This window comes from Bactrocera tryoni, chromosome 4 (assembly GCF_016617805.1).
Source record: "Bactrocera tryoni isolate S06 chromosome 4, CSIRO_BtryS06_freeze2, whole genome shotgun sequence".
NCBI classification, from domain to species: domain Eukaryota; kingdom Metazoa; phylum Arthropoda; class Insecta; order Diptera; family Tephritidae; genus Bactrocera; species Bactrocera tryoni.
The window spans coordinates 77,272,177-77,294,865 of record NC_052502.1 but is presented as its reverse complement, the minus strand read 5'-3'; the positions used below and the strand labels follow the sequence as shown (position 1 = coordinate 77,294,865).

The following is a 22,689-nucleotide window of genomic DNA, read 5'->3' as shown; positions in this document are numbered from 1 at the left end:
TTCAATGCTTTATAAAACGTGTTACAGTGATCGGATTTAGTTCAAATACATATATACATATACATATGTATATCATCTAGACGGCAACTTCATAATACCCCCCTCGTAGAAGCGCCCCTCCTTATTTGCGATGAACTCGGACATCCACTTTTCACAAGCCTCGTTTGAGTTGATTTTACACCAACAAGGGCGTTCGCCATGAACAGGAATAGGTGGTAATCACTTGGCGCTATGTCCAGGGTATATGGTGGGCGCGATAAAACCTCCCATCCGAACTCCCATAGCTTCTGACGAGTCATCAACGAAGTGTGTGGTCTGGCCACAAAAACCTTCCTGGCCGCCAATCCCGGCTTGGCCACTGTTTGGGACGATTCACCGGCCTTCGACCACGACCGTTTTCGCTTGATATTGTCGTATGTGCTCCATTTTTCGTCGCCAGTCACCATCCGCTTCAAATGTGGGTTGAGTTCGTTCCGTTTCAGCAGCATATCGCAGGCGTTGATTCGGTCCAGAAGGTTTTTAGCGTCTTCTTGTCAGCGTCTCAGGAACCATCGTTGGTAAGTGGTCTATATTTACATCCTATCTGCATATGTGATCAAGGATACATACCTTATGCCTTCATTTCAATTTAAAAATATATTGAGTTTTAGCATTTTTATATATATTTTTTTTCGCTACATTAATACAAAATTAAAATTGTTCATGAAGAATAGAGCTGTTTGTACAAAAATTTTACAGACAAAAATATTCAGAAAAGTGCACATGAGTCTTATCCTTCTCTAAATGTGGCACTAGGCCAAATTAACGTTGCAACTACATCTCACACGTGTTCGCTTGTAGGCCAGACCTTTATAGTCACATGTCAAATGTAGTAGTGCCCGTTAAGTTTGAAAGGCAACCTCGTGCCTACATCCTTTGTAAAGATGTTTGTGGTATTTTTTCTGTGCCTTAAGGCTCGGTAAGAGACTGTACCTCACCTTACGCGCTCGAGCGATGACTGCGCCTGTTCGCTGTGGCTTACCCAGCACATATTCTGGCATATAAGCTTTCTCCTTGTCCAAGTCGCTGTTGGACTTCTCGCTTCGTATTTGAGACCTGCTTCTCTGCTTTGAATTTTGATTTGGTATGGTTTTTTTATTTTTTTGTTTACTTGCTCTCTTTTCTTTGGTATTTTGGTTGGTTTTTTCTCCCTTTTGTTTTTGATGCTCTTGTTTCTCTTGCTTAGATTTTAGACTTGATTTGGATGACTTCGTTTCTGCGGCCTTGTTTATTCTAGTTTGTGAAATCATTATTGGGCATTGGTTTTGTTGCATGATTATGTTTTCTAATTCTTGATAGAGCGCCTTGCAGTAGGAAATGTCTTCTGGCTTAGTTTTAACAGCACAATTATCTTCTTTCGATCTACTGTCTTTGTCCTTTGATAGTTTATGACTGCTGGAGCAGCAGGAACAGAACGATGACTCTGATGGTTTAGTTTTTTCTGCTTTTTTGTTCCCTTTTTTCGGTTTTGCTTGATCTTCCCCTACAGGATGTTCGGGTGCAGCCTTTTCCTTTGATTTCTCTTTTTTACTTCGTCGTGAAAACAGAGTGTATTTTTTGATTGGTTTCTCTTGCACAACTTCTTTTTGTTTGGCTTTCGATGGTTTCGTTTTCGAATCCCTATCACTTGTTCCTTTTGAGCAACACGAACAACAGGAAGTACCAGATTGTTTCTTTTGAGCTTGCTCTTGACTTTTTGCTTTTGAAAGCTGAGTTTTGCTACTTGAAGACTTCTGTGATGCGTCTAATTTTGTGGACTTATTCTTTTCACTTTTTGAACGAGAGGAGCAGCATGATGTTTCTGATTTTTGTTCTTTCACTTTTTCCGGACTTTTCACCTTTGTGGGCCTTTCGCTGGGTTTGATCAGCTTCCTTAGTCTATAGTTTGGAACCTTATCCTGGCTAGTAGCTTTGGAATCTGTCAACTCTTTTGATCTACTCTTTTGAATTTTGTCCCGACTTTTACTTTTTGTTGCTTTCGTTTTGGATTCGTCCAACTTCCTTGCCTTTTCTTTTTCTCCGCTAGAGCGACAAGACCAACAAGATGTTTTCGAAGGCTGCTTTTGAACTTTTTCTTGACTTCGAGCTTTCGGAGGCTTTTGTTTAGAATCAGCTGGCAGCTTTGACTTATCCTTTTGAACTTTGTCTTGAACTCTACTTTTTAATAGTTTATTTTTTGATTCGTCCGGTTTCGTTGTTTTATCTTTCTCACCATTGGAACGACAAGACCAACAAGATGTTTTCGAAGGCTGCTTTTGCACTTTTTCTTGAGGTTTATGTTTAGAATCAGCTGGCCTTTTCAACTTATCTTTGTCTTGGCTTTTAGTTTTTGATAGTTTACTTTTTGGTTCATCCACTTTCTTTGCTTTTTCTTTTTCTCCATTGGAACGACAAGACCAACAAGACGTATTAGAAGATTGCTTTTGAACTTTTTCTTGGCTTTTAGCTTTTGAAGGTTTTTGTTTAGAATCAGCCGGCTTCTTTGGCTTATCCCTTTGAATTTTCTCCTGACTTTTACTTTTTGATGGTTTCTTTCTAGATTCGTTCGGTTTCTTTTCTTTGTTTTTCCCACCACTGGAATGACAAGACCAACAAGACGTATTCGAAGACTGCTTTTGAACTTTTTCTTGGCTTCTTCCTTTTGACGGTGTTTGCTTAGAATCAGTCGGCTTCTTTGGCTTATCCCTTTGAATTTTCTCCTGACTTTTACTTTTTGATGCTTTCTTTCTAGATTCGTTCGGTTTCTTTTCTTTGTCTTTTCCACCACTGGAACGACAAGACCAACAAGACGTATCCGAAGACTGCTTTTGAACTTTTTCTTGGCTTCTTCCTTTTGACGGTTTTTGCTTAGAATCCAGGGGTCTCTTTGTCTTTTCTTTTTGAATTTTGTTTTGACTTTTACTCTTTGTCATAGGCCTATCTTTCAGAGTTTTGTCTTGGCTCTTGGTTCTTGAGGGTTGCTTCTTATCTTTTTCTTTATTTGAACGACAAGACCAACAAGATGTCTCGGATGACTGCTTTTGAACTTTTTCCTGACTTTTTGCTTTGAAGGGCTTTTGTTTGGAATCTCCAGTTTTCTTTGGTGAATTTTTATGTACTCTTGCAGGATCTCTAGCAAATTGTTTGTTATCCTGACTTTTGCTCCTTGTAGTTCTTTGTTTAGGTAGATCCGATTCCTTTGTTTTCTCCTTTTTGTCACTAGAACGACAAGACCAACATGATGCCTGAGATGATTTTCTTTCAATTTTCTCCTGACTTTTGCTAGCTTTTGCATGTTTCTGTTTAGAAACGGAAGATTTGTTTGATTGATCCTTTTGAAGTTTTTGCTCACTTTTGGATTTTGCAGGACGCCTTTTAGATTCATCTATGTGGTTTGCTTTTTCTTTCTTATCGCCTGAACGACAGGACCAACAAGATGATTCGGATGTTTTCTTATCAAGAGTTTCCTTACTGTTGGACTTGGAAGCTTTCTGCTTAGAATCAGGATGTTTCTTTGATTTTTCTTTTTTAAACTTTTCTTGACTTTGATGTTTTGATAGCTTCTGCTTGGAATCATCTTTCGGTCTATCTCTGTACAGTTTCTCCGTACTTTTATTTTTCGAAGGCTCCTTTTTAGATGTATCTGATTTTTTTGTTTTATTCTTTCTAAAACAAGACCAGCATGACGTGCCTGATTGTTTCTTCTCCAGTTTTTCCCGACTTTCGACTTTCGAAGCTTGTTGTTTTGAATTACCTGACTGTTTTGGCTTCATCCTTTGAACTTTTTCGTGACTTTGTGTAGGTGAAGGTTTCCGTTGTCGTTTCTTGGGCTTTTCTTGAACCTTTTCGCCACTTTTGACTTTAGCTGGTTTTCTTGTACTGCCAGCATATGCTTCGGGCTTGCCTTTTTTATGGCCTGCAAAAAGATTTTTATTATTTATTGTGGCGATAAGAGAAGTTCCAACTTTCTTACCTTTTTCCTTAATGTTGCTTTGTTCGAAATTATTTTTGGCTCTTAAGCAAGGACAGCAAGACGTTTCAGAGCCAGTATCCTTTTTTAACGAGCTTCGTTCTGGTTGTTTGGATGACGGTTTTGCTTTATTCGGTTTTGTTAGATGACGAATTTTACCTCTGGCTGTAGCTTTTCTCTTATCACCAGGCGGTGGCCTCCGGTTCACGGAAGAAGATGAAGTTTTTACTTTTGGCTGTGTTTTCGATTCAGGTTTAGGATGAAAAGCAGGCTGATTACGACGTCTTGCCTTTCTGCCATCTGCTTGTTGTGGTTTATTTTTCGAAGAAGATAGCGGTGTTTTTGGGGATGACTTGGTTTTCGGCTCAGGTTTGGGATGAAAAGCTGGTTGTTTACGCCGATTTACATTCACATTCCTACCTTTTTCTTTTTCTATAGGTTTTGTGACTTGCTGCCTGCGCTTCTGCGGTTTCTCCGGCGAAAAACTTACGGCTGTGTGAGGTTTTTTTCGTTTCTTAACTAGATGGGTTTTTGTTTGTGGTTTATCGCCTTCAATCTTTTGCTTCTTGCGACATAAGAAAGAGCAGCAAGACGTTTTCTCGGAATCCTCATCTTTTGGCGGGTTATGATTTTTCGTGCCCTTAATGTTTTTCGGTTTTCGCTTAGTGGTGTACATAGAATTAACCGATTTTCTCGTATCTATTTCATTTTTAAGTTTAGCACTTATCCCTACAGATTTTGTTTTTCTGGGCGCATGCTCTTCATCCACTTGCAGGGAAATCATCTCCCGTGTAGGATATTTAAAAATATGTTCTTTATTTCCATTCTTAGAATCAGACGAATCGCATGAACAAAATGGTTCGGTTGCCTTATCGTATTGCTTACTCTTGGAGTCATTGGTTTGGGTAATCCATTCCGTTGCCTGGTGCTGCTCGATTTCTTTAGGATAATTATCCCCACAACTGCACTCACAATAGTAACATTGTTCACATAAATCAGCCTCTGCCTGCTGCTGTTTCTTTTTAGAGTTCGAGCCACAACAGCCCGTTTCCTCCTCTGTTGTTGTAGCTGTTGGTGCTGCGGGTTTCGATTTTTGCTCATGCTCAGGTTTCACTTCACGTGTGTAAGTGGCTCTAAGCATTTCTAGCAGCTCCATTTCTCCTGCTGTGGGTGCACATTCCGCCTCCAGGTTTGGCCTTGGAGTTTGTTTGTCAGAGCAATGCGCAGGCGTGTAGGCTTCATATTCCCGTTGCTGCTTTTTAGCTTTCGATTTTTTACGCATTCCGCAACAGCCAACCTCAGAGTCTCTGTGGTCATCCTTTTTTAACTCCATATGCTCTCTTTCGTCTGCATACATGGGAGCATAAGATCGATCGCGTGGATAGCCGCTGTCATTGCTTCCTTGCGGTCTTGTTCTTGGTTCCGTCTTAATCTTACGTGATCTGTGCTGCCTTTGCGCGGCCGTGGTTACTGAATCAGCACTTGAGCTTGCGGCATGCTTTTTTGGACTGCGTCCTTTGGCTTCAATCGTATTCTGGGGGTTAGATTTTGTTTCAGTATCATTTTGCTTCTCTGAATGCTGTGGATTTCTTGGTTTTGTGGTATAAATGGCTTTAAGTTCACGATAGCGTTTAGCTTCCTCACGCGTCTTAAATCGTCTATTCACGGGAAACGGTCGATTACTGCTGTGACTTATACTTTTTTCATGCACTTTTTTCGTATTGTCTTCCTCTTTTGACTTCTGCCTTTTTCTTTGCTCCTTTTCTTCTCTTTGCTTGCTATGTGAACGTTTTGTTGATGATTTTTTAAAGCACAAAAACCTTTTGGTTGGTTCTTTCTCCTCTTCCTCAACCGAACTCACCTTTCCCTTTTTTGTTTTCGGTTTCGGTTCCGTTTCCTCTTCATCTTTCATACCCGGTGGGTTCTTATGTGAGTAAGCATTTGCTAATTTTCGAAGCTCTCGTTGCACATTTTCGTCCTGCCAAATGTGACAATCGCAGTCACACAGGCATATGTTCATGCGCGACTCGCAAATCTCCGTCGCATGCGGGTTGAACCAAAGTTCGCGCACCTCCTTCTGCCTAGATGTGCTGTGCGCTTCAGCGCGCCTTTGATCCTGCTTGCGCTTGGCAAGACAATGCTTAGCGGTTGAGGGCATCTTGTATTACAAGCGGCCAAGCAAGCTCTCCGCGAACCAGTGCACTATTTTCACGAATATTTTTGCCTTTACATGCTAATTCTGGTTTGGATTGTGTCGGAGTTTTGTTGAAATTTTAGAAAATATTTTTTGTTAACATATTTGCACAGAAATTTTATTAAAAAAAAATTTGAATGTGAAAAAGAAATAAAACTGAGACAAGACACTTGTCGGTGATGACAATGCATGATAACTGAAATGCTACCGTATTGTGTGGAAATTAAATATTTTTTTTTTTACTTGCTGAACTCTCCGCGCTGAGCATCAAGCGCTTCCATAAATCCACTTTATGATTATATCAAAGCTCACAGGCGCTACATTTTCATTTTATTGGTGGTCGCACTCTTCTGCGCGGCAAATTATAATTACTCGTACCGCGTCGACCTCTGCGCCTTGGCTTACGCTCATCCGCTTCCTTTTGCTCGCGCGCCATGCGCTCTGAGAGCACGTGAAAATACTCCTCGAGCGACGATGTGCTCGGCGTTTCATGCGGATCTTTATAAATGTTCCGATTGTGTCGCCTTATAGCATTGATTGCTTCCACGTATTTCATATTTGTATGACTACTGCTTGGTAAGTGGTCAATATTTGCTGTGCTATATCTAAATTTCCGCTTCTTGTACACCTTTTTCAACTCTGTTTCACTTGACGCCTTTTCTTCCAATGTCGTCACTCGCACTGGCGCCTTTTTACGAGCTTTCAAAAACGGCAAACAATTTCCGAACCTCCCGTGTGATATCGTGCTTTCTATTTCGCGCACTGTTTTTTTATCTTGCAGCGCACACTCTGCATTAGACGCGAGCACCTCAGGGGTTCTTGAAAAAAGTTTCTTTTTGTTAACGATTAGCGCGCTTTTACTTTCATCTTCATTTTGCAATGACTTTGTTTCAGCTCTTAAGCAATTCAATCTGAACGCCAACGTCTTTTCTCCAATTGTTCGTTCGTTTTTCACACTCGGGCTTGCAGGCTCCTTCTCTTTCGCTGTGGGTTTTGGTGGCTCCATAGCTTTCACTTGTTGCTTTGGTGTCTCTTCATCTTTTACGATCTGTTTTAATGATTTTCCATTTGTTACCTTTTGTTTTAATATTCTTGCTCTTCCCATCACTCTCTGCTTTAACACCTTCTCCTCACTGAGCTTATGCTTCAAAGCTTCGACATCCTTCACCGACTGCTCCGCAAGTTTAGTAGGGTATCGTGTTTTCACTTTTTCTTTGGCAATTCGCGTTGCTTGTAGACCACGCTTGAGTTTGCGGCAAAGCGTGTCCGTCTTACATTTAATAGCTTCGTTCGCAACACTCTTATTATTATCCTTTATCACTGGCTTTTGCGCACACTGCGAAGAATCGGGTTTCCGTTTCGGCTTAAAATAAAGCATGAGGCGTTGTAGCGTGCGTGCGCTGCGCCGGGTTGCTGTGCTGAATTTTTGCGGTAGCGCTTGTACGCCACTCTGTGGTTTGCGCGTACAACTCTGGTTCGTTGGCAGCGGCGCGACCCTGTTGGTACCAGCTGTTGGTTTAAGATGTTGCGTCGGTCTCTTTGGATTCACATTGATTGCCTTTGCTAATGCGTTTTGACTTTTCCTGCCGACAGCGCCGACCCTGCTGTTTCCAGCCTTGATTACAGGTGGCTCTCTACATTGTGTTACAGGTTGATGGCTTTTGTTAACTCGTGGCGTTGAGATACAGTTATATTTTGGTTGTAATAGTATTCTTAAGTCGCGGTTAACTCTTCTTAAGTGCTTCAAGATCTCCATCTCTGTGCGTACGAAATGTGGTAGTTCTTTGCGTCTTGTTTCATTTTGGCGCATATTCTTTCCTTTTGTTGATTTCCAACCCTGATTTGGCTTGTTTGGCGATTTATTTGCTTGTTGTGCAGTCTGTGTGGTTTGAGGCAGACCGGTTGGGGTGTTCCACTTTTTTGAGCTCTCTGATGTTCCACCGCTAGGTTTCTGTTGCTCTCCCGAATTTATAGCATCTTCCATGCTAAAACTGGTTCCGGTCTATTGTCTAAACTAGAATTTTTCTGCTAATAGCATTTACTCTTTTTTTGCAAGAAACAATCAAAAAATATAAAAAAATGTTATTTAATAAAAAAATATTCACTTCTTTGTAATTTTGACAATTTACAATATTGAATAAATTATTTGATAAAAGCACATGCTTGGCGCAGAAAGTATGTGTTCAGTGAGTTCTAAAATATTACATGGCTGTGTTCCCTGCGACACCACGCTTTTTTAAAGAATTCTAAATCTTCGAAAACGAGAGCACTCCCAGCTGTACAAGTTTTTGTAAACTACGTATAATACCCATCCTTGGGTGGAGATAGCTATGCAACCGTGTATATGGCCTTCTAAAGCTCTAGATAAGCTCGTCTAAAGTTCTGCCGGTTCTTGCTCACAAGATTTGACGATTATTAAATTGTCATTCCGTTGCAAGCTTTGGAGCTAATCAAAGCTTAGCAAAACTTCAGCGTAAATAAAGAAAACACGCCCTTAAAAGCCCCTAAAAACCAAAATTGAAACCGGTCGCAGTGAAATAATCAAAAGCTCCGTTTACAGTGAATATTTATTGGGACAATTTAAATACATAAGCGGACATTTTTAGATGAGTCAAAGTAATCTGTAAATTGCATATCACCACAAGACACATTGCTTCTATGATTGGAGTTCTAATATGAAAACATGACACACTACCACAAGCTACGCTCATATGCTATGAGCACAATTCCGGGGGTCTAAGACAGCTGAACAATTTTTCATAGCGACTTAAGCTTCTGATTCCTGCACACCATTTGACGACTTTTTCTTCAGTTTGCGTCTTCTTCGAGAGTTCGGTGGTGTCGATGGCGGCGTTAGGTTTTTCGTCGACTTTATGTTTAGAGCATGCGAACCGATTGCGTATGCGATTTCAATGCTGTGATTTTGTTGTCCGAGTATGAGTGCGTTGTTCCTCACGAGCGGTATCCGTATAGAATCTGCCAGCGGCCTGTGCTTGTGGCGCTTTCGTGGCTTGTTAATCTGTTTTCTAGATGCTAGCCGGCCTTTTGCTTTACTTGATTTTCCCGCATCTTTTGCGTTTTGTTGCTGTAGTCGTATTTTCTGCGTGCAACTGTTGGTGGTTTTGTCGGAAATACCATGTTTTTTGTTATGACGCTGCATGAGTTGAGTTTTGATGTGTACCAACATTTCTTCCAGTGACGATGTGCTCGGCTCACAGCGTGTTTCGTTGTCCGAAGTGGAATACGTGGATTTGAAGTCTTGTATGACCGCGCATGATTTGATGGCCGCCTTACTTGATGAGGGAACGTCATCAGCCATGTGATTTAGAGAAATTTTGGTCACTGCTGTACACGAAGAGAACTCGGGTTTCGAGACAGCTTTTGAATTTAACGATTTGTTGAATTTCACGAAAGAGTTTGTTGCAGTTTGGACCAGCAGACGTTTATTACTTTTCTGACGCTGTCTTAAGAGCTCTAGAGAATTTTGCGCAGATAGCTCGTAAAGTCCCGCGTGACGAAGACTTGAATTCGCACGGTATTTTCTCCACGCCTTACGCCGTCTTGGCGGCAAATTTTTATTTCTATAGTGCTTACATGTACTCTTCGGCACTTTGACCCTTGCGTTGAGCTTCGCTTTCGTTTTTGATTTGATTGGTACATTGGAACACGGTTGTATGGATCTAGCGATCGAATACGAGTGGGCGCTGCATTTTTCACAAACTCTGTTCTCGTCACATAATTTGAAAAGCGATGTATGCAATTTTTTCGAATAATTTTTCTGTTTTGTCTCTTTTTCTATCGCGTCAACTTGATTTTCGCGTATGCGCTCAAACTTTTTCCGTTGCGCATGGAAGCTTTGTAGTGTGTTTCTACGTTTCTTTACCAAACCTATATGCTCCAACGAATCACGTGGTTCAATTGACGCAGCAAATCCTCCCTTTTTATATTTCCTAGACTTCAGTTTCTTAACATGGCCCACAACTGGTGCTTCTTCTTGACAATTATCCAGTTCAGCTTCCGTGTGAGAAAGTTTCTGTTGGCAAACTTCGTTTGCCGCTTCGTGTGAGAGTTTGCTTCCCACTCGTAGGGATGTCTTTAATGACCGCTCACTTGTTTTCAGTTTTTTCATCTCAGTAGCAATTTTTGCGAGATCATCCACCTCGGAGGAAAAATCTATCGTCACCTTCTTATCCACTACATCGCTCTGCGATATATCTCTGCCTGCTTCGGCGCGGAAATATGTCATTTGCGTGAGCTCCCGTTGCCTATCGATGTCTTTAAGCCTTTCCAGTTCTTCACAACCTAATTTTGTTTTCCCATGTACTATACCGCGCGATTCCGTCCTCGCGTATCTACGCATGTTCGCCATTTGCAGGCTAATTTCGGAGTCTCGCATGCGTGTTACATCCCTTTTATGCCATATTAGTTCCAATTTATTACTTTCTTTTGTTCGTTTGCTCTCATGTTGTTTGTCCACTGTCATTTGGACGAAAAGATCTTTCGGAACCGGGAAATGCTTATGCCGATTGTTGTCCTTGATTTCCGACCTTTCCTTATTATTTTCTTTATCCTCGCGTTTCTTATGCGTTCTAGCTGCTCTTTCCTCTCTACTCTTTCGTTTGCTTATAACACTCTCCTTCTTTTGCACTTTCTTCGTGAGCTCCGCTGTGGCTCTGCGGTATTCCGCGTTCAAAATGTTTCCGAAAATCGATACCCCCGATTTGGGTCGATAACCTGAACTCAGCGCAGCAGCCAATTCATAGTTTTCTTTCGGTTGAAATATGCCTCCGTTACACACATCGGTTTTGATATTTGACCGTATTTTTATGCGTGACGTTTCATTGAAGTTTTTTTTTTGCTAAACTCTCCATCCTCCCCGCCAGCCATACGTTCATTGTATTTACTTTGCCTTAAACTTGAATTCCTATTTTTTGTGGTGTTTGGTGAGTCCGAGAAGCATGTGTCGCTTATGGTCTGTATGAGTCCGCGCCGTTCACCCTGCCGTGATCTTGATTTTGCTCTGCTTTGCCGTTGTGGCCTACTTGCGCGTTTATCCGTTGTTGCCGTAGTTGTCGAATAACTCTTATGGCGTTTCTGAAGTCGCTCGCGAAGTACGTCGCAAAAGGGTGCCCGCTCACCCTTTGTATCGACGCCATACAATGGATTTCTAGCCAACATGGCCTGCTCGTGCTCCTCCAACAAATTGAGAAACTCTGGGGAAATGTGCTTAAAGCTTTTCGGGTCCATGAGTCGCTGCTCACCATCCCGTATGGGTCGTGCCAACTGCAAATGCTGATGCGGTTGGTACGACTCACGCGACGAGATGCCAAACATTTTGCATTTCTCACTCAAATTTCCGCCCATGTTCTGCTCACGCTGGCACTCGTACCACGTAGTAGCCGTATCCGGTACGTAAATACTCGACTTCTTCGCGGCAGACCACAAACTGTCGGTGATCTCATTGCAATCAGTGCGACAAGGTACATTGTTGCGACCCAGCTGTTGCAAACCCATTTGCTGGTTCAAACGTATGGCCTGATTGGCGGCATCAGGCATGACATTACTGTTGATACTGTTGATGAAGGCGCTATAGTTCGAGGGGCATAAGTAGTCTTGTTCCGCTTGTTGTTGTTTCACTCGTAAACGCTCCTGCTGGGCCTGATATTTATTGAAGGTTGGCTGGTTTTTGTTCGTAAAGAGATCTGGGCCATAATAATTGCCGCAACGTGAAGCTGCCAAAACTTGCGACGTTAAGTAGCGATAACAGTTAGTATTACCGAAATTTCCGAAATTCATGTTGCCGAGTTAATGATGTTCGTACATTGGAGACCGAAACATTTACTATGTAATATGTACACTTAATATGGGGATTTAGTTCGTTTTTCCTAATTTTTGTTTTTATATTTTTTCCGAAATGGAAAACGTTTAATATACGAAAAATTTTATTTGAAAGTGACAAAGTTCGAGTTGTACTTTGAGAGGTCGGGTCGAAATGCTAAAAACAGATTTTGAAAATAAACACCTTAGCTGGAGAGGCGGAAAAGGGTTGCCATGCTGAAGGATTATGATTTTTTTACTTGATTGCGTGCTTGCTAGAGCTATTTGCTTGCTTGAAGGCCTTAGCGGAAGAACGCTTTATGTGTACCTATACTTAACAGTGTCTTAAACGTGTACTAGGTGTACTAGGGTCTGGGCCTGTAACAGTAGGTAAGAAATAGTTGCAATTCCCGGGCCTTTTAATTGCTTTCCATATTTGTAAGATCATGGTTTAACATGATCTTTGCTATTTTTCCTCGATCCCCGCTCGGGTTTCCCTACTTAGAACATATTAACTGGGGATCCGCTCTTCATATGGGTATAAATTCGGAGGAAAACTTCTGTACTTGTCTTTGGTCCCATTATATATTTCTCTTTACTGGTAATCTCCTTCTTCACATATAATTTCAGACTGCATTGAACTCTGGAGACCAATAAGTACCTCAAAGTCTTAACTACAAAATTTGAATATTATGTAGAGAGTAGTTCATTCCAGTTGCGTAAACTTTGTAGAGGAATCTCTTTTTCAGTTTAAAAAATATAGCTTTTCTGAACTTATAATATATATAATATTTATATTATTAACCATTTGAGAATTGCAGACATTCTAGCCAAGGGAGCAAAATAATTAACTTACATATTGTCTATCTTTTCGCTTGCAGAATCGTTTCCGCTATACAGGCCACATTCTCTTTTCTGGTCGGTTTCATCGTATGCAAGTCCTCGTGCAGCAAATCGTTCGTGTATGCCTCACATTTCCTAATGGAGGCATATGGTTGGTTTGGCACCGCTTACTTTATGTACGACATTTGGTCCATGTACAAAGTGCACACACAGAAAATCGCCGACAAATTGAAGCTGATGCGTTTGAATGCAGCCGCCTCAGGTGCAAATTCATCAAATGGCGTATCACTAAAGAACAACAGCAATGGTGTGTCAAGTGCTGGCGGTGACAGCGGTGATGAGTCACCTGTTCGAGTGTCCGCTCAGCAACGCGAAAACGATGACATCTACGATTATGATGGCGAATGCGTGCAAATACCGAAGGATGGCAAATGGGATTTCATCAAATATGTGATCACGCATCCGGTGATGATGATACATCATGTTTTCATTGGCACTTTCGGCCTGTTAGTCGTAACGGTGAGTGTGTTACGCTTAAATTTTGCAGGCTTTCTATTAATATTTAATATTTTTTCTCATTTAGTACATACGCGGCGGTGGTCACTGCATTTACAGTTACATGTTCATGATGGAGTTCTCCACACCATTTGTTTCGATGCGCAGCATACTGAGCACCATGCGTTTGAAGGACTCGCGCGCATACATCATAAACGGTCTGCTAATGTTAGGTTCCTTCTTTGTGTTTCGTGTCGTTATGTGGCCTTATGTCATGTACCGTTATAGTGTGGCTATAAATGTGAGCTTCTGGCAGGTAAGAAACGTCGACAAGCGTCTATTTTGTAGTGTTTGACTTGACATAAAATTCAGTAAGGAGAGCGGTCTATTATACGATGTCAAATTGAAGTATTAGGTTATGTTGAATTACAAAGAGGAATTGGCTATGTTCATGGGGGGCGCACTGCACGCTGGACATTTGTATGTATGTATATTTTTGGCATGCTATGTGTGGTTTTTGATTACGCAGGTCGCTCTGCATATGGATCTGGTGGTTTGGCCGGTTATGTTATGCTGGCTGATGTAACGTATTTATTTCCCAAAATACTTTCTGTACATCAGTGGGTTTCTCAGTAGACAACAGATCTCTCTTCTAAGTAAAAATCAGACAGTTATAGTTTTTGTGAGAATACCGCTTCATGTATTAAATTAACCTCTCCTAGTTAATGTCTATTAGAAAACCGTTATAGATAATCTTGATCTCAATAATTTACTACTTGCATTTTTCCTTTCAGGCATTGACCACTTTACCACGAGGTTGCATTATTAGTATCATGATACTTTTCCTACCTCAATTGTATTGGTTCTTTTTGATGGTAAAAGGTGCATTAAAAGTGAGTAGAAATATCTAAAATACCAATTAGAATTAAGTAATTATTTTTTAAACTCAAATTTGATTTTTTTCTCATTTTACAGGTCTTTTCAACGCCCAAACCAAAGGAAGCTGCACCGAAAAAACTCAGGCAATCGAAAAATAATAATCTCTCACCGGTAACACCGAACGCTGAACATGACTTTAGTCAAATTTGTGCAAATGAGGCAAACAACGCTGGCACCAAACCGTCAGCAATAGTCCACCGGCAACCATTAGAAACCAATAATGGTCAAATTTAGATAGACCCACAAACAAGTTGAGTTTTAGAAGCAGCCAAAAGCAGTTAATCGCTATAATAGTGCGCAAACTAGTAGAAAAAATCCTAAGTGGCCCGGCGCCACATGCGAAATTTTCGTTAGCTGCTACGCTGCGCAATTCAATTAAGTTTGTACAAATTAAGTTTGTGATTAATATACTTATACATACCTACATACATTGTACGGCACTATTTACTGAATAGCTAAAAATTTATGTAAAATTAATTAAGTGACGATTAACTCTCAATTAACTTGTATGCATTTCCAGAGTCTTCTGTTATAGATTTGATTTACGCGCTGCTGGACAAGCCACAAAATAACATTCTAAGCAAAGTTAACGTATTAATATTTATACAAAGCAACTGTTTAACTTAAAAAGCGAGTTGTGACTCCAAAATATTGAAAATATTCTTTTTTGCAACGATTGTCTTCTGGTATGTTCTTCTACTTATTGCTGTATATGTATAGGTGTATTTGTGTAATAGAGCGTATACAAAAGCTAATTATTTTAGCATTACACATAATCATTTACAATAAATAAATTACTTTTAAACATTTATTAATATTATATACGAGATTTACCACATAGCAACTTACATACATATTCGTAAATGTATAAAAAACAGAACAAATAGCTATTATTAATAATAATTTAAGTCATGTAATTTTGTAAAATTATAGTGAATGCAGTACAACTAATTTTTCTAATAATTTTTCTTCTTGAGTTCCTTTAATTACTAACATACGCAAAGACATAACAATTTGTGTACTTGAATATTGATTAATTATAAAATTGAATTTGCATACTTATATAAATTGCCCACATAACTAATAAACAAATGTATGTATAATAGATGTGTATTTAACAAAAAAAAAATGCAATTTATAAGCATTTAACGAGCTTCAGCAAAATATGTAGAAAAATCAAAGCAAAACAAAACAAACAAAAATTGTACGTGATGAAACATGCAAGTTCTCGCATTTTGCTGTACTTTCTAGTGATGCATTTTAATGAGATAAAATGTTTTTGTGTTGTGAAATAGACTACTATACAACGGTATATGTAAATGTACACCAGCAAAATTCACAAAATTTCATGTGCTTAATGTTATCATGTGTGCAGAAAAATAAAGATTACTACAAATTGTGTGGCTATTTCGGGCGTTTTACTTAAACAAATCAAAGGTGTAAGAGACCTGGTTTAGAAGGCATGACAAAACGTAGATATCAGCTTACCCACTGTCATTCTTAATATATGTTGTTCACCAGCTAGTTAAGGCTCTGTTGTTGTTGCTGATGTAAGAGCAGAAAATATCGCTGATGTAATTTGTGAGAATGCTACCGAGTCTTACCGAGTGCTTGGTCTAATTTCGGATTCGTCGATCTGACTCTCGTGGGAACTGTCGAGGCCCTCCTAGTTAACGTCAGGACGTGTTATGTTAGAAAAAGACAATAAGAATAAAAATGCGTGAGTTGTAGCAAATCACCAAGTGAGTGCTCTCAAAGTTTTATTCTGTCATGTCAGCTGACATTCGGACACCTGTGCCAGTAGTAACCGGAACCGAGAGGAAGTAGCTGCAGCAGGTTGTTGTGCAATTAAATTAGCTTTTTTTTAACGAAAACACAATCTACAAAGATAAAGGTTGCTTTTTCACATTCTCCTATTTAAAATTTCTGTAATTAAGGAACTTTATCGTCCATAAAGCTTTTAAATTTATAAACAAATTTGCGCTTTTCCTTTTCCTGGCGGAAAAATATGTGGACAGTAAATAAAAAGCATGTGTTCCACAAAGGGGATTGTATAGGTGGTGAAAAACATGTGAGTGGATAAAATTTTGAGAAAATGTGATTAACATAATACATTTTCGTAAAACAAATACATAATTTTCATATAAAAATCTAAATGTGTATTGCAATAAGCAAGAATATAATTAATCAGTAGACTATCCAATACAAAATCAAAATTTTTAAATGTAAAGTCATTAAAGTGTGGAATATATTATTCCTGAAAGTGGCAACACGTGGCCAAAGTCAACTTTACTGCTCGGCAACTCTGTGTGGCTCAGTTGATTTCGGAATCTCGGCAGGTACGGAATAAAAAATAGTGCGAAGCGTGTGAATTGTGCGTTGCCTCGTTTACGAACATAATTTCCGGATCGCGTTGTGAAAAAAGTGTATTATAATAGTTTTGTGCATTTGAACGTGTCCGGCGAAATCGCATATAAACCAAAAATGGTGAGTAGAAGTGTTATTTGATCGCACGCTATTTGTATGTGTGCTTAAAAATTGTTAATCGTCAAGCACACGCTGTTCTATTCTGCAGCGGGTGCTGCGCTGCCGAGGCAGCCCATAAACCAAACCAAGTCAACTTGTTATTACGCCTCAATAGAGTTACTGGTAGTGCCTTAAAAATTGTGCCATGTCCGTGTTGTTAATTTCTTGGCGAAGGCTAGTTAAGATTTGTGCAAATCATGAAATCTTTCAAATTTGTTTGTCGCTTGAAAGCAGCGCCTGCTGATTATTTCGTAATTTTTTCATGTAGTAATATGCTGAATGCTCGCTGGTGTTTAGTGCCTTCGCATGTTTTGCATAATTTTTCATTGTTTGTATTGTGTGCATAAGCGGAGCGTTGGAATAAATTTATTCTTTAACGTGGTCATAATGTGACCATTGCATGAAATTTTGTAAGTTGAAAATCAACTATTACAATGAGTATTTTGCATTGCTTTTGTAAAGACATTCGTTTTTGTTTTTTCCTCTTTGCGCGTTGCTATGTCGTCGTTTCATCCAGTCGCTTATCTTCGTTTGTTCTTTTCGTGTGTTTTGTTCTTTAGCAACTCGTTGCGTTATTCCTCGTCTTTTCTTGTGTTAATGCTGATTTTATACAGGTAACCAGTACTGTTATCTCTTTTTGACACATGCGAACGAGCGAGTTTCTGACCAGCTGTTTTGAATGTCGATTTGCGAATTCGTGCAGGGTTGTGTTGGGAGAATGTGCAATTAATTTTTGGGGATTTGTGAATATTCAAAATCAGGATTTTCTAAAAATTTCATAAAATTAACAGGATGATTTGTGAAATTTTAGCAATAAATTTATTGGAAAAGCTTTCAAAGTAAATTTGATTTATCTTTTCTTTCTACTAAATACTGGATTTTAAGAAGTGATACAAAGCGGCTTCTGTACGTTGTGATTGTCATCAGACCAATAAATCATAACAAAGTGAGAAAAATTACCATTCCATAAACATTTGGGTATATGTAATTGGTAAATACGCTAATAAAACAAAACTTTTTTTTCAATTATAAAACTAAATTTGTTGGTTTCTTGTCGAAATTGGACCTATCTGGATTCTATAATATTGGGAATTAATTTGGTCGAAATTAAAAAAAGAAAAAATATTTCTAAAAATAGTAGGTTTTTTAAATTTAGAAAACCATAGCGCGCATTATTAAATTTTATGAATATATTCGTATATGGGTGGTTTTGGAAATCTTTCTGTTTAAAGGATTTTTATTTATGGATTTCTGGCAACACTGAGCGCGGGGCATTCCCGTATTATATTGAAAAAATGATAAGATTTTAATTGCTCCGGTTATTTTTATTTTTAAGCCCTTAGTATGCGTCTATATGTATTAACTTTCCAGTATGAAATTTCAAAAAATCGTGTGCCTCGTGTGCCTATTTATAGCCACCACGTTCAATTCGATTTGGTAAGCTTAATTATAATGAAGCTTAAGTTCTGTGCGTCCCAAAGTGTGCTTGTAAATATGGATGTATGTTTATACGAACATATGTATGTATATAAGTTCTTGTATGTATGTTTGTACACTCGCTCTCAAACCACCCTACTGTAGCTAGCTGTAGGAGCTTTCTGCTTGGCTCTGCAGGTTGCTATTTCCTGAATATACAATGTCATATGTGCAAGCTTCTACAACAACAAGCCAGTTTGACAGCGCATGCGCGGGCGCACACCCCTTATCACATCCTGCGAATACATATGTATGTATATAAAGTGTTGGCGCTTACACACAATTTGTGTGTGTGTATATCCTCGCCCATCAAATTTTTTCCATGCATTTTCTTCTGCTTCGCATTTTTTCACAGTGTACAATTTGAAGCTGTGAACATGTGTTGATTTTTTCCGTTTTTGTTTTGCTCGCACTTTTTTACCAAGAATGTGCTACATTTTTCGCCTCGTTTTCTGTCGTTTTTTCGTATTTTTTTCATTGCGCCATAGGCAGCCATGTACATGCTCCTGCTTTATCGGCGTTTTCTGTTTTTATTTTTATTTTCGCATTTGCAGCAAGTGAAAATAGGAAAATAAGCGAGCGTATCCTGGGCATTATCCTTTTTTATTTTCATGCAACACACATACACAGCTGTATGTATATGTATGCAAGTGTGTGCAGTTAATGGCGCATTTTTATATAGGACACAGGACATTTGGTGGCGAAACTGCGCTGCTTTTGTTATTCTAACAGTTTTTTGTTTTGTTATTTTTTAGATTTTTCCGATTTATTTTTTCTCATTCATTTGTTGAGCGTTTACTCTCATTGTTTAGTTTGCTGCTTTCTTTTTGAAGGTCGTTCGCTCTTGGTTTTGTATTTGTATGCTTATCGGTCAAGGAAGTGAAATCCTTCAGTGTCCTTTTTTATATTTATTTATTAGTAGAGGAGCGGATGGGTCGTCGAAAATTTTCAAAGTGGGTATTCAATGCTGAAACTACATACATATACATACATATACTTATTATATCTGTTTACTTCTCTATAATTATGGGAAAAAAATATGGAGATTTAAAAAAATAATATTTCGAAATGGATATTTTTTTGAGGTTATGTACGTTTTTTTTCGAGGTTATTTTATTTTTTTTAGGTTATGTAAGTAAACCAAATTCTATAAGTCACTCATTATTCCCGTCCTCCTATATGGTGCAGACAAGATCACAAGACAAGATGACAAGATCTGATGAGTCGACGTTACGAGTTTTCTAGAGAATGGTTCTGCGAAAGATGTATGGTTCTTTGCGCGTTGGACACGGCGAATATCACATTCGATGGAACGATGAGCTGTACGAGATATACGACGACTTTGACATAGTTCAGCGAATTAAGAGATAGCAGCTGTGCTGGCCAGGTCATATCGTACGTTATCTGTAGTAATAGATTCCAGCACAAGAAAATACATCAAGCTACCTGGCTGGCTCCGGATCGAAAATCCACCAACCAGCCGTGACTCCATCCTCCGAATATGCATATGTATATACTTACGAAAAAATCTCTTTGTAGTAAGAACCTGTCATAAAAGTTCGTATATTAGCTTCTCTAGGTGTAAACATATGCATTTTCAAGAGCATTTGTTCAAAATTACTATAGAAAACACGCAGCCTACGTCGATAGCCATGAAAAAAGGGGGTTTGGAGGTTTTTTGGACAGGTTGTATTTTTGTTTTAGGCATTTGATAAGAGAGGGATTCGAATGGAGTTGCAAACGCTTCACTATCAAGCTAAAATCTTTGGCCTGCAGCTAAAGTTCGCAACAATAGTTTTTCAGCCTATAAAATACGGTGCATTGAAGTGTGAAAGCACTACACTGGACGTGGTGGGGGCTGCTACCGAGATGATGGCAGGTGCAAGTTTGTGCAGTTGTGCATTTTCCACGTCCACGCCCTGCTGTACAAGCTCCCTGTGGAGCTGTGTGCATTTCGATCGAGTACTAGGCCTCGGCGTCCAGTGCGACCTCCTCAGAAAATGCGACAGAGCGCCAATAATTGTTTGTATTGCGGCTGTTGGCAGTTGTTAGCGCATCCGTTAGTGGTTGTGGCAGCCGAGGTGTATTTATTTGTACCCCTGCAGTTGGCGGTGGTGGTATTTTGAGCATAGTTTGCCGTTTTATGCTCGTACATATTCTCATATTGGGTATTGCTCGCTAATTGAGGCACTAGTATGTGCCCCCGCTTGTTTTTGTTGTAGCCGTCTCGCTGCTTGCAACTATTTTGTGCCTTTCAAAAGCCTACTGTCCACACACACACACAACACAAACGGACATAAATCCAACCATCGGTGAGTATTTCATCTATACCAGCCGCCGCCCACCCGCACGGCAAGCGTCTCTCCACGCATTATATACCAGCTGGGTGTTTTATAGCCGGCACTGGCTTGCCTCCTACCCACCGCCACCCACCGCCCAGCGCTCTGTTGTGCTATATGCTTCAATGTTTGCTTTGTTTTTGTGCAACGGCTCTTTGCTGTTGCTGCTGGTGTTGTTGTATTATTATATCCTATCGAAAGGGTTGTTACGCTCGTTTGACGACTCTTTCCTGGCTTGCTTTTGCGCGCCTGTGCCACTGCTGCTGTGTGCGTTGATATCCTCCGTTGTGCCTGTGCCACACAGCAATTACAACAACAATAACGGCCAACAACAGCAGCAGTGAATTTGTGCTTCAAAATGAAATTTTGTTAAGCTTGTCGAGAGTGTGTGACCCGGTCGTCTATAGACACAGCGCCAGTTGATGAGTACGTTAGTTGCTGTGAAGACGTCAGTACTTTGCGTTCCCAACAAAACGAAACACCCAAAAGTACCAGTGTGGCAGCGTAGTGAAGAGTGCATCCTGCATTTGGTGTTACTAAAAAGTGTGTTAAATTGCTGAAGGTGCCGTTATTTAGTGAGTTTTTAATAGTTAGATTTTTTCTGCTTAACGGGGAATGTGCCTGAAATCTCTAGCTTTACTTCGCAGCTCGCTTCCGCGCCCACATACCTTTAATTCGGCGATTTTGTGTACGCCGCTGAATGGCTATCGATTTTTGAGGTGGCAACATTTGCCCGAGAATACACAACATCGCTTATACAGCTATTAAAACGAGTTAACTTTGGCAGTAACTTTGCTGGGGGTCTGGGGTTGTAGATTCAAGCTTCTTTCGACGTGTTTTGTGTGAAAACAACAAAGGCGTTCTCGTTTCAGGCGATAAGAAAATGCACTAAAAGCTAGTTTGGGCCACAAAATTAAAATTTAAGAAATTTATGTCGAAAAGTTCAAACAAATTGCCATAAGAAAGACTTCTTTATTGTACGAAAGCAGTTAATAAACTTTTAATGGGTTGAGTGAGCCTGGTGACAATGAGATAATGAGATTTTCTTTTAAAAAATACCCAGAAGGAAACGGCGCAGTCCACATCATCAGATTGGCGAGCTGAGTCGAATTTGCCGTGTCTGTCTGTCTGCTTGTATATACGCGAACAAATTGCTCAGTTTTACAGATACTGAGCTGAAATGTTTGCTCACGTCCTTTTTTCACCAGGAAGGTGCTCATTTGTCGAAACCACTATAGGGTACCGTTCAAAATCTAGTCCTTGTATGGAAGACAAGACAAGTTTCGCATGAATTATTGTCAAGGTGCTATAATCTCCGAACATACTGTTTAGATCGGACCACATGGCATATAGCACAGAATTTCACCGATCAATATCTAGTCTCTGTATGGAAACTTTTTTATTTGTGAAAGGTGTTATAGCTTCGGTGCTGTCGAAGTAAGCTTTTTTCTTGCTTTTTCGTAGCAAAAGTTCTGTTTAGTACCACAGACAGTTTAAGAAATTCTTTAAGCACCTTCTTCCCATGGACCCTCCTTTTCTGAAGCCAGTATATCGTTATTTCGGTCTTCTGCAATTGGTTTGGCACTGTAAATGGTTCTTCTATATATCTTAAACAACTTACTTACATAACTCACTAACTTCCATTTGTCATAATGTTCTCTTACTTTCAGGCTTCTTTGAAAAAGTCCATTGATTTTAAAGACGATTTAGATGATGATGATGATTCCTGTTCTGACTTCGATGATGATGAAGATCCAGATAAAATAGAAGTGCCAGGTGAGTTGATTTGATGGTTTTGGAAGAGAGTTTGTAATTCTCGACCGGTTTATATAGAATTGTGTTTGGAGATTAGGCAACTGGTATAAATATAATAGAATAATGTCTTTTTTATATACATCTGATTAAATTTGACCCTTATAAACAAAAAAATCCCGTATAAACCTGGAATTCTGCCGAGTTGTCGTTCCTTGACCGGATAAATAACCTTGTTCTTTCCGGTTACTTATCCCCGATTGTCGTGGGAATGGAGACTTTTATTTGTCAATCTTAGTGGCCTTCTCCATTCAACTTCT

The 22,689-nt window shown here is 39.5% G+C and overlaps 4 protein-coding genes across 8 annotated transcripts in view; 2 read left to right on the top strand and 2 right to left on the bottom strand.

The window, feature by feature from the left end:
* The window catches only part of LOC120775361 (ceramide synthase), a 38,582-nt gene extending 23,452 nt beyond the window's left edge, over window positions 1–15,130 (top strand). For 3 of the 4 annotated variants that reach the window (XM_040105520.1, XM_040105521.1, XM_040105522.1), the window contains exons 3-6: window positions 12,881–13,361; window positions 13,426–13,653; window positions 14,132–14,230; window positions 14,313–14,510. In XM_040105520.1, coding sequence (XP_039961454.1) covers window positions 12,881–13,361; window positions 13,426–13,653; window positions 14,132–14,230; window positions 14,313–14,510 — 1,006 coding nt within the window. Of the gene's footprint in view, window positions 1–12,880; window positions 13,362–13,425; window positions 13,654–14,131; window positions 14,231–14,312 lie in introns of all 4 variants that reach the window. The other variant, XM_040105523.1, reaches the window with a different exon arrangement.
* LOC120775358 (serine/arginine repetitive matrix protein 2-like) lies at window positions 760–6,310 on the bottom strand. Its single transcript, XM_040105516.1, has 2 exons — window positions 3,992–6,310; window positions 760–3,934 (listed from the first exon to the last, which is right to left on the bottom strand). Exons 1-2 carry the CDS (start codon window positions 6,144–6,146, stop codon window positions 882–884), a joined length of 5,208 nt encoding a protein of 1,735 aa, XP_039961450.1. The 5' UTR covers window positions 6,147–6,310; the 3' UTR covers window positions 760–881.
* Window positions 6,449–8,287, bottom strand: LOC120775360 (neurofilament heavy polypeptide-like). The gene has a single exon (XM_040105519.1). It carries the CDS (start codon window positions 8,164–8,166, stop codon window positions 6,508–6,510), a length of 1,659 nt encoding a protein of 552 aa, XP_039961453.1. The 5' UTR covers window positions 8,167–8,287; the 3' UTR covers window positions 6,449–6,507.
* Window positions 15,131–16,615: 1,485 nt separating the features above from the next.
* The window catches only part of LOC120774093 (protein strawberry notch), a 30,927-nt gene continuing 24,853 nt past the window's right edge, over window positions 16,616–22,689 (top strand). For both annotated transcript variants that reach the window (XM_040103429.1, XM_040103428.1), the window contains exons 1-2: window positions 16,616–16,763; window positions 22,288–22,393. In XM_040103429.1, coding sequence (XP_039959363.1) covers window positions 16,761–16,763; window positions 22,288–22,393 — 109 coding nt within the window. In that variant the 5' untranslated portion in view covers window positions 16,616–16,760. The remainder of the gene's footprint in view (window positions 16,764–22,287; window positions 22,394–22,689) is intronic.

Excerpts from the sequence above, each read along its gene's own strand:
- LOC120775358 (XM_040105516.1), bottom strand. The coding sequence starts at position 6,146 with ATGCCCTCAACCGCTAAGCATTGTCTTGCCAAGCGCAAGCAGGATCAA. Across the intron at positions 3,935-3,991 it reads AAGCAACATTAAGGAAAAAG|GCCATAAAAAAGGCAAGCCC; the intron begins GTAAGAAAGTTG and ends ATCTTTTTGCAG.
- LOC120775360 (XM_040105519.1), bottom strand. The coding sequence starts at position 8,166 with ATGGAAGATGCTATAAATTCGGGAGAGCAACAGAAACCTAGCGGTGGA.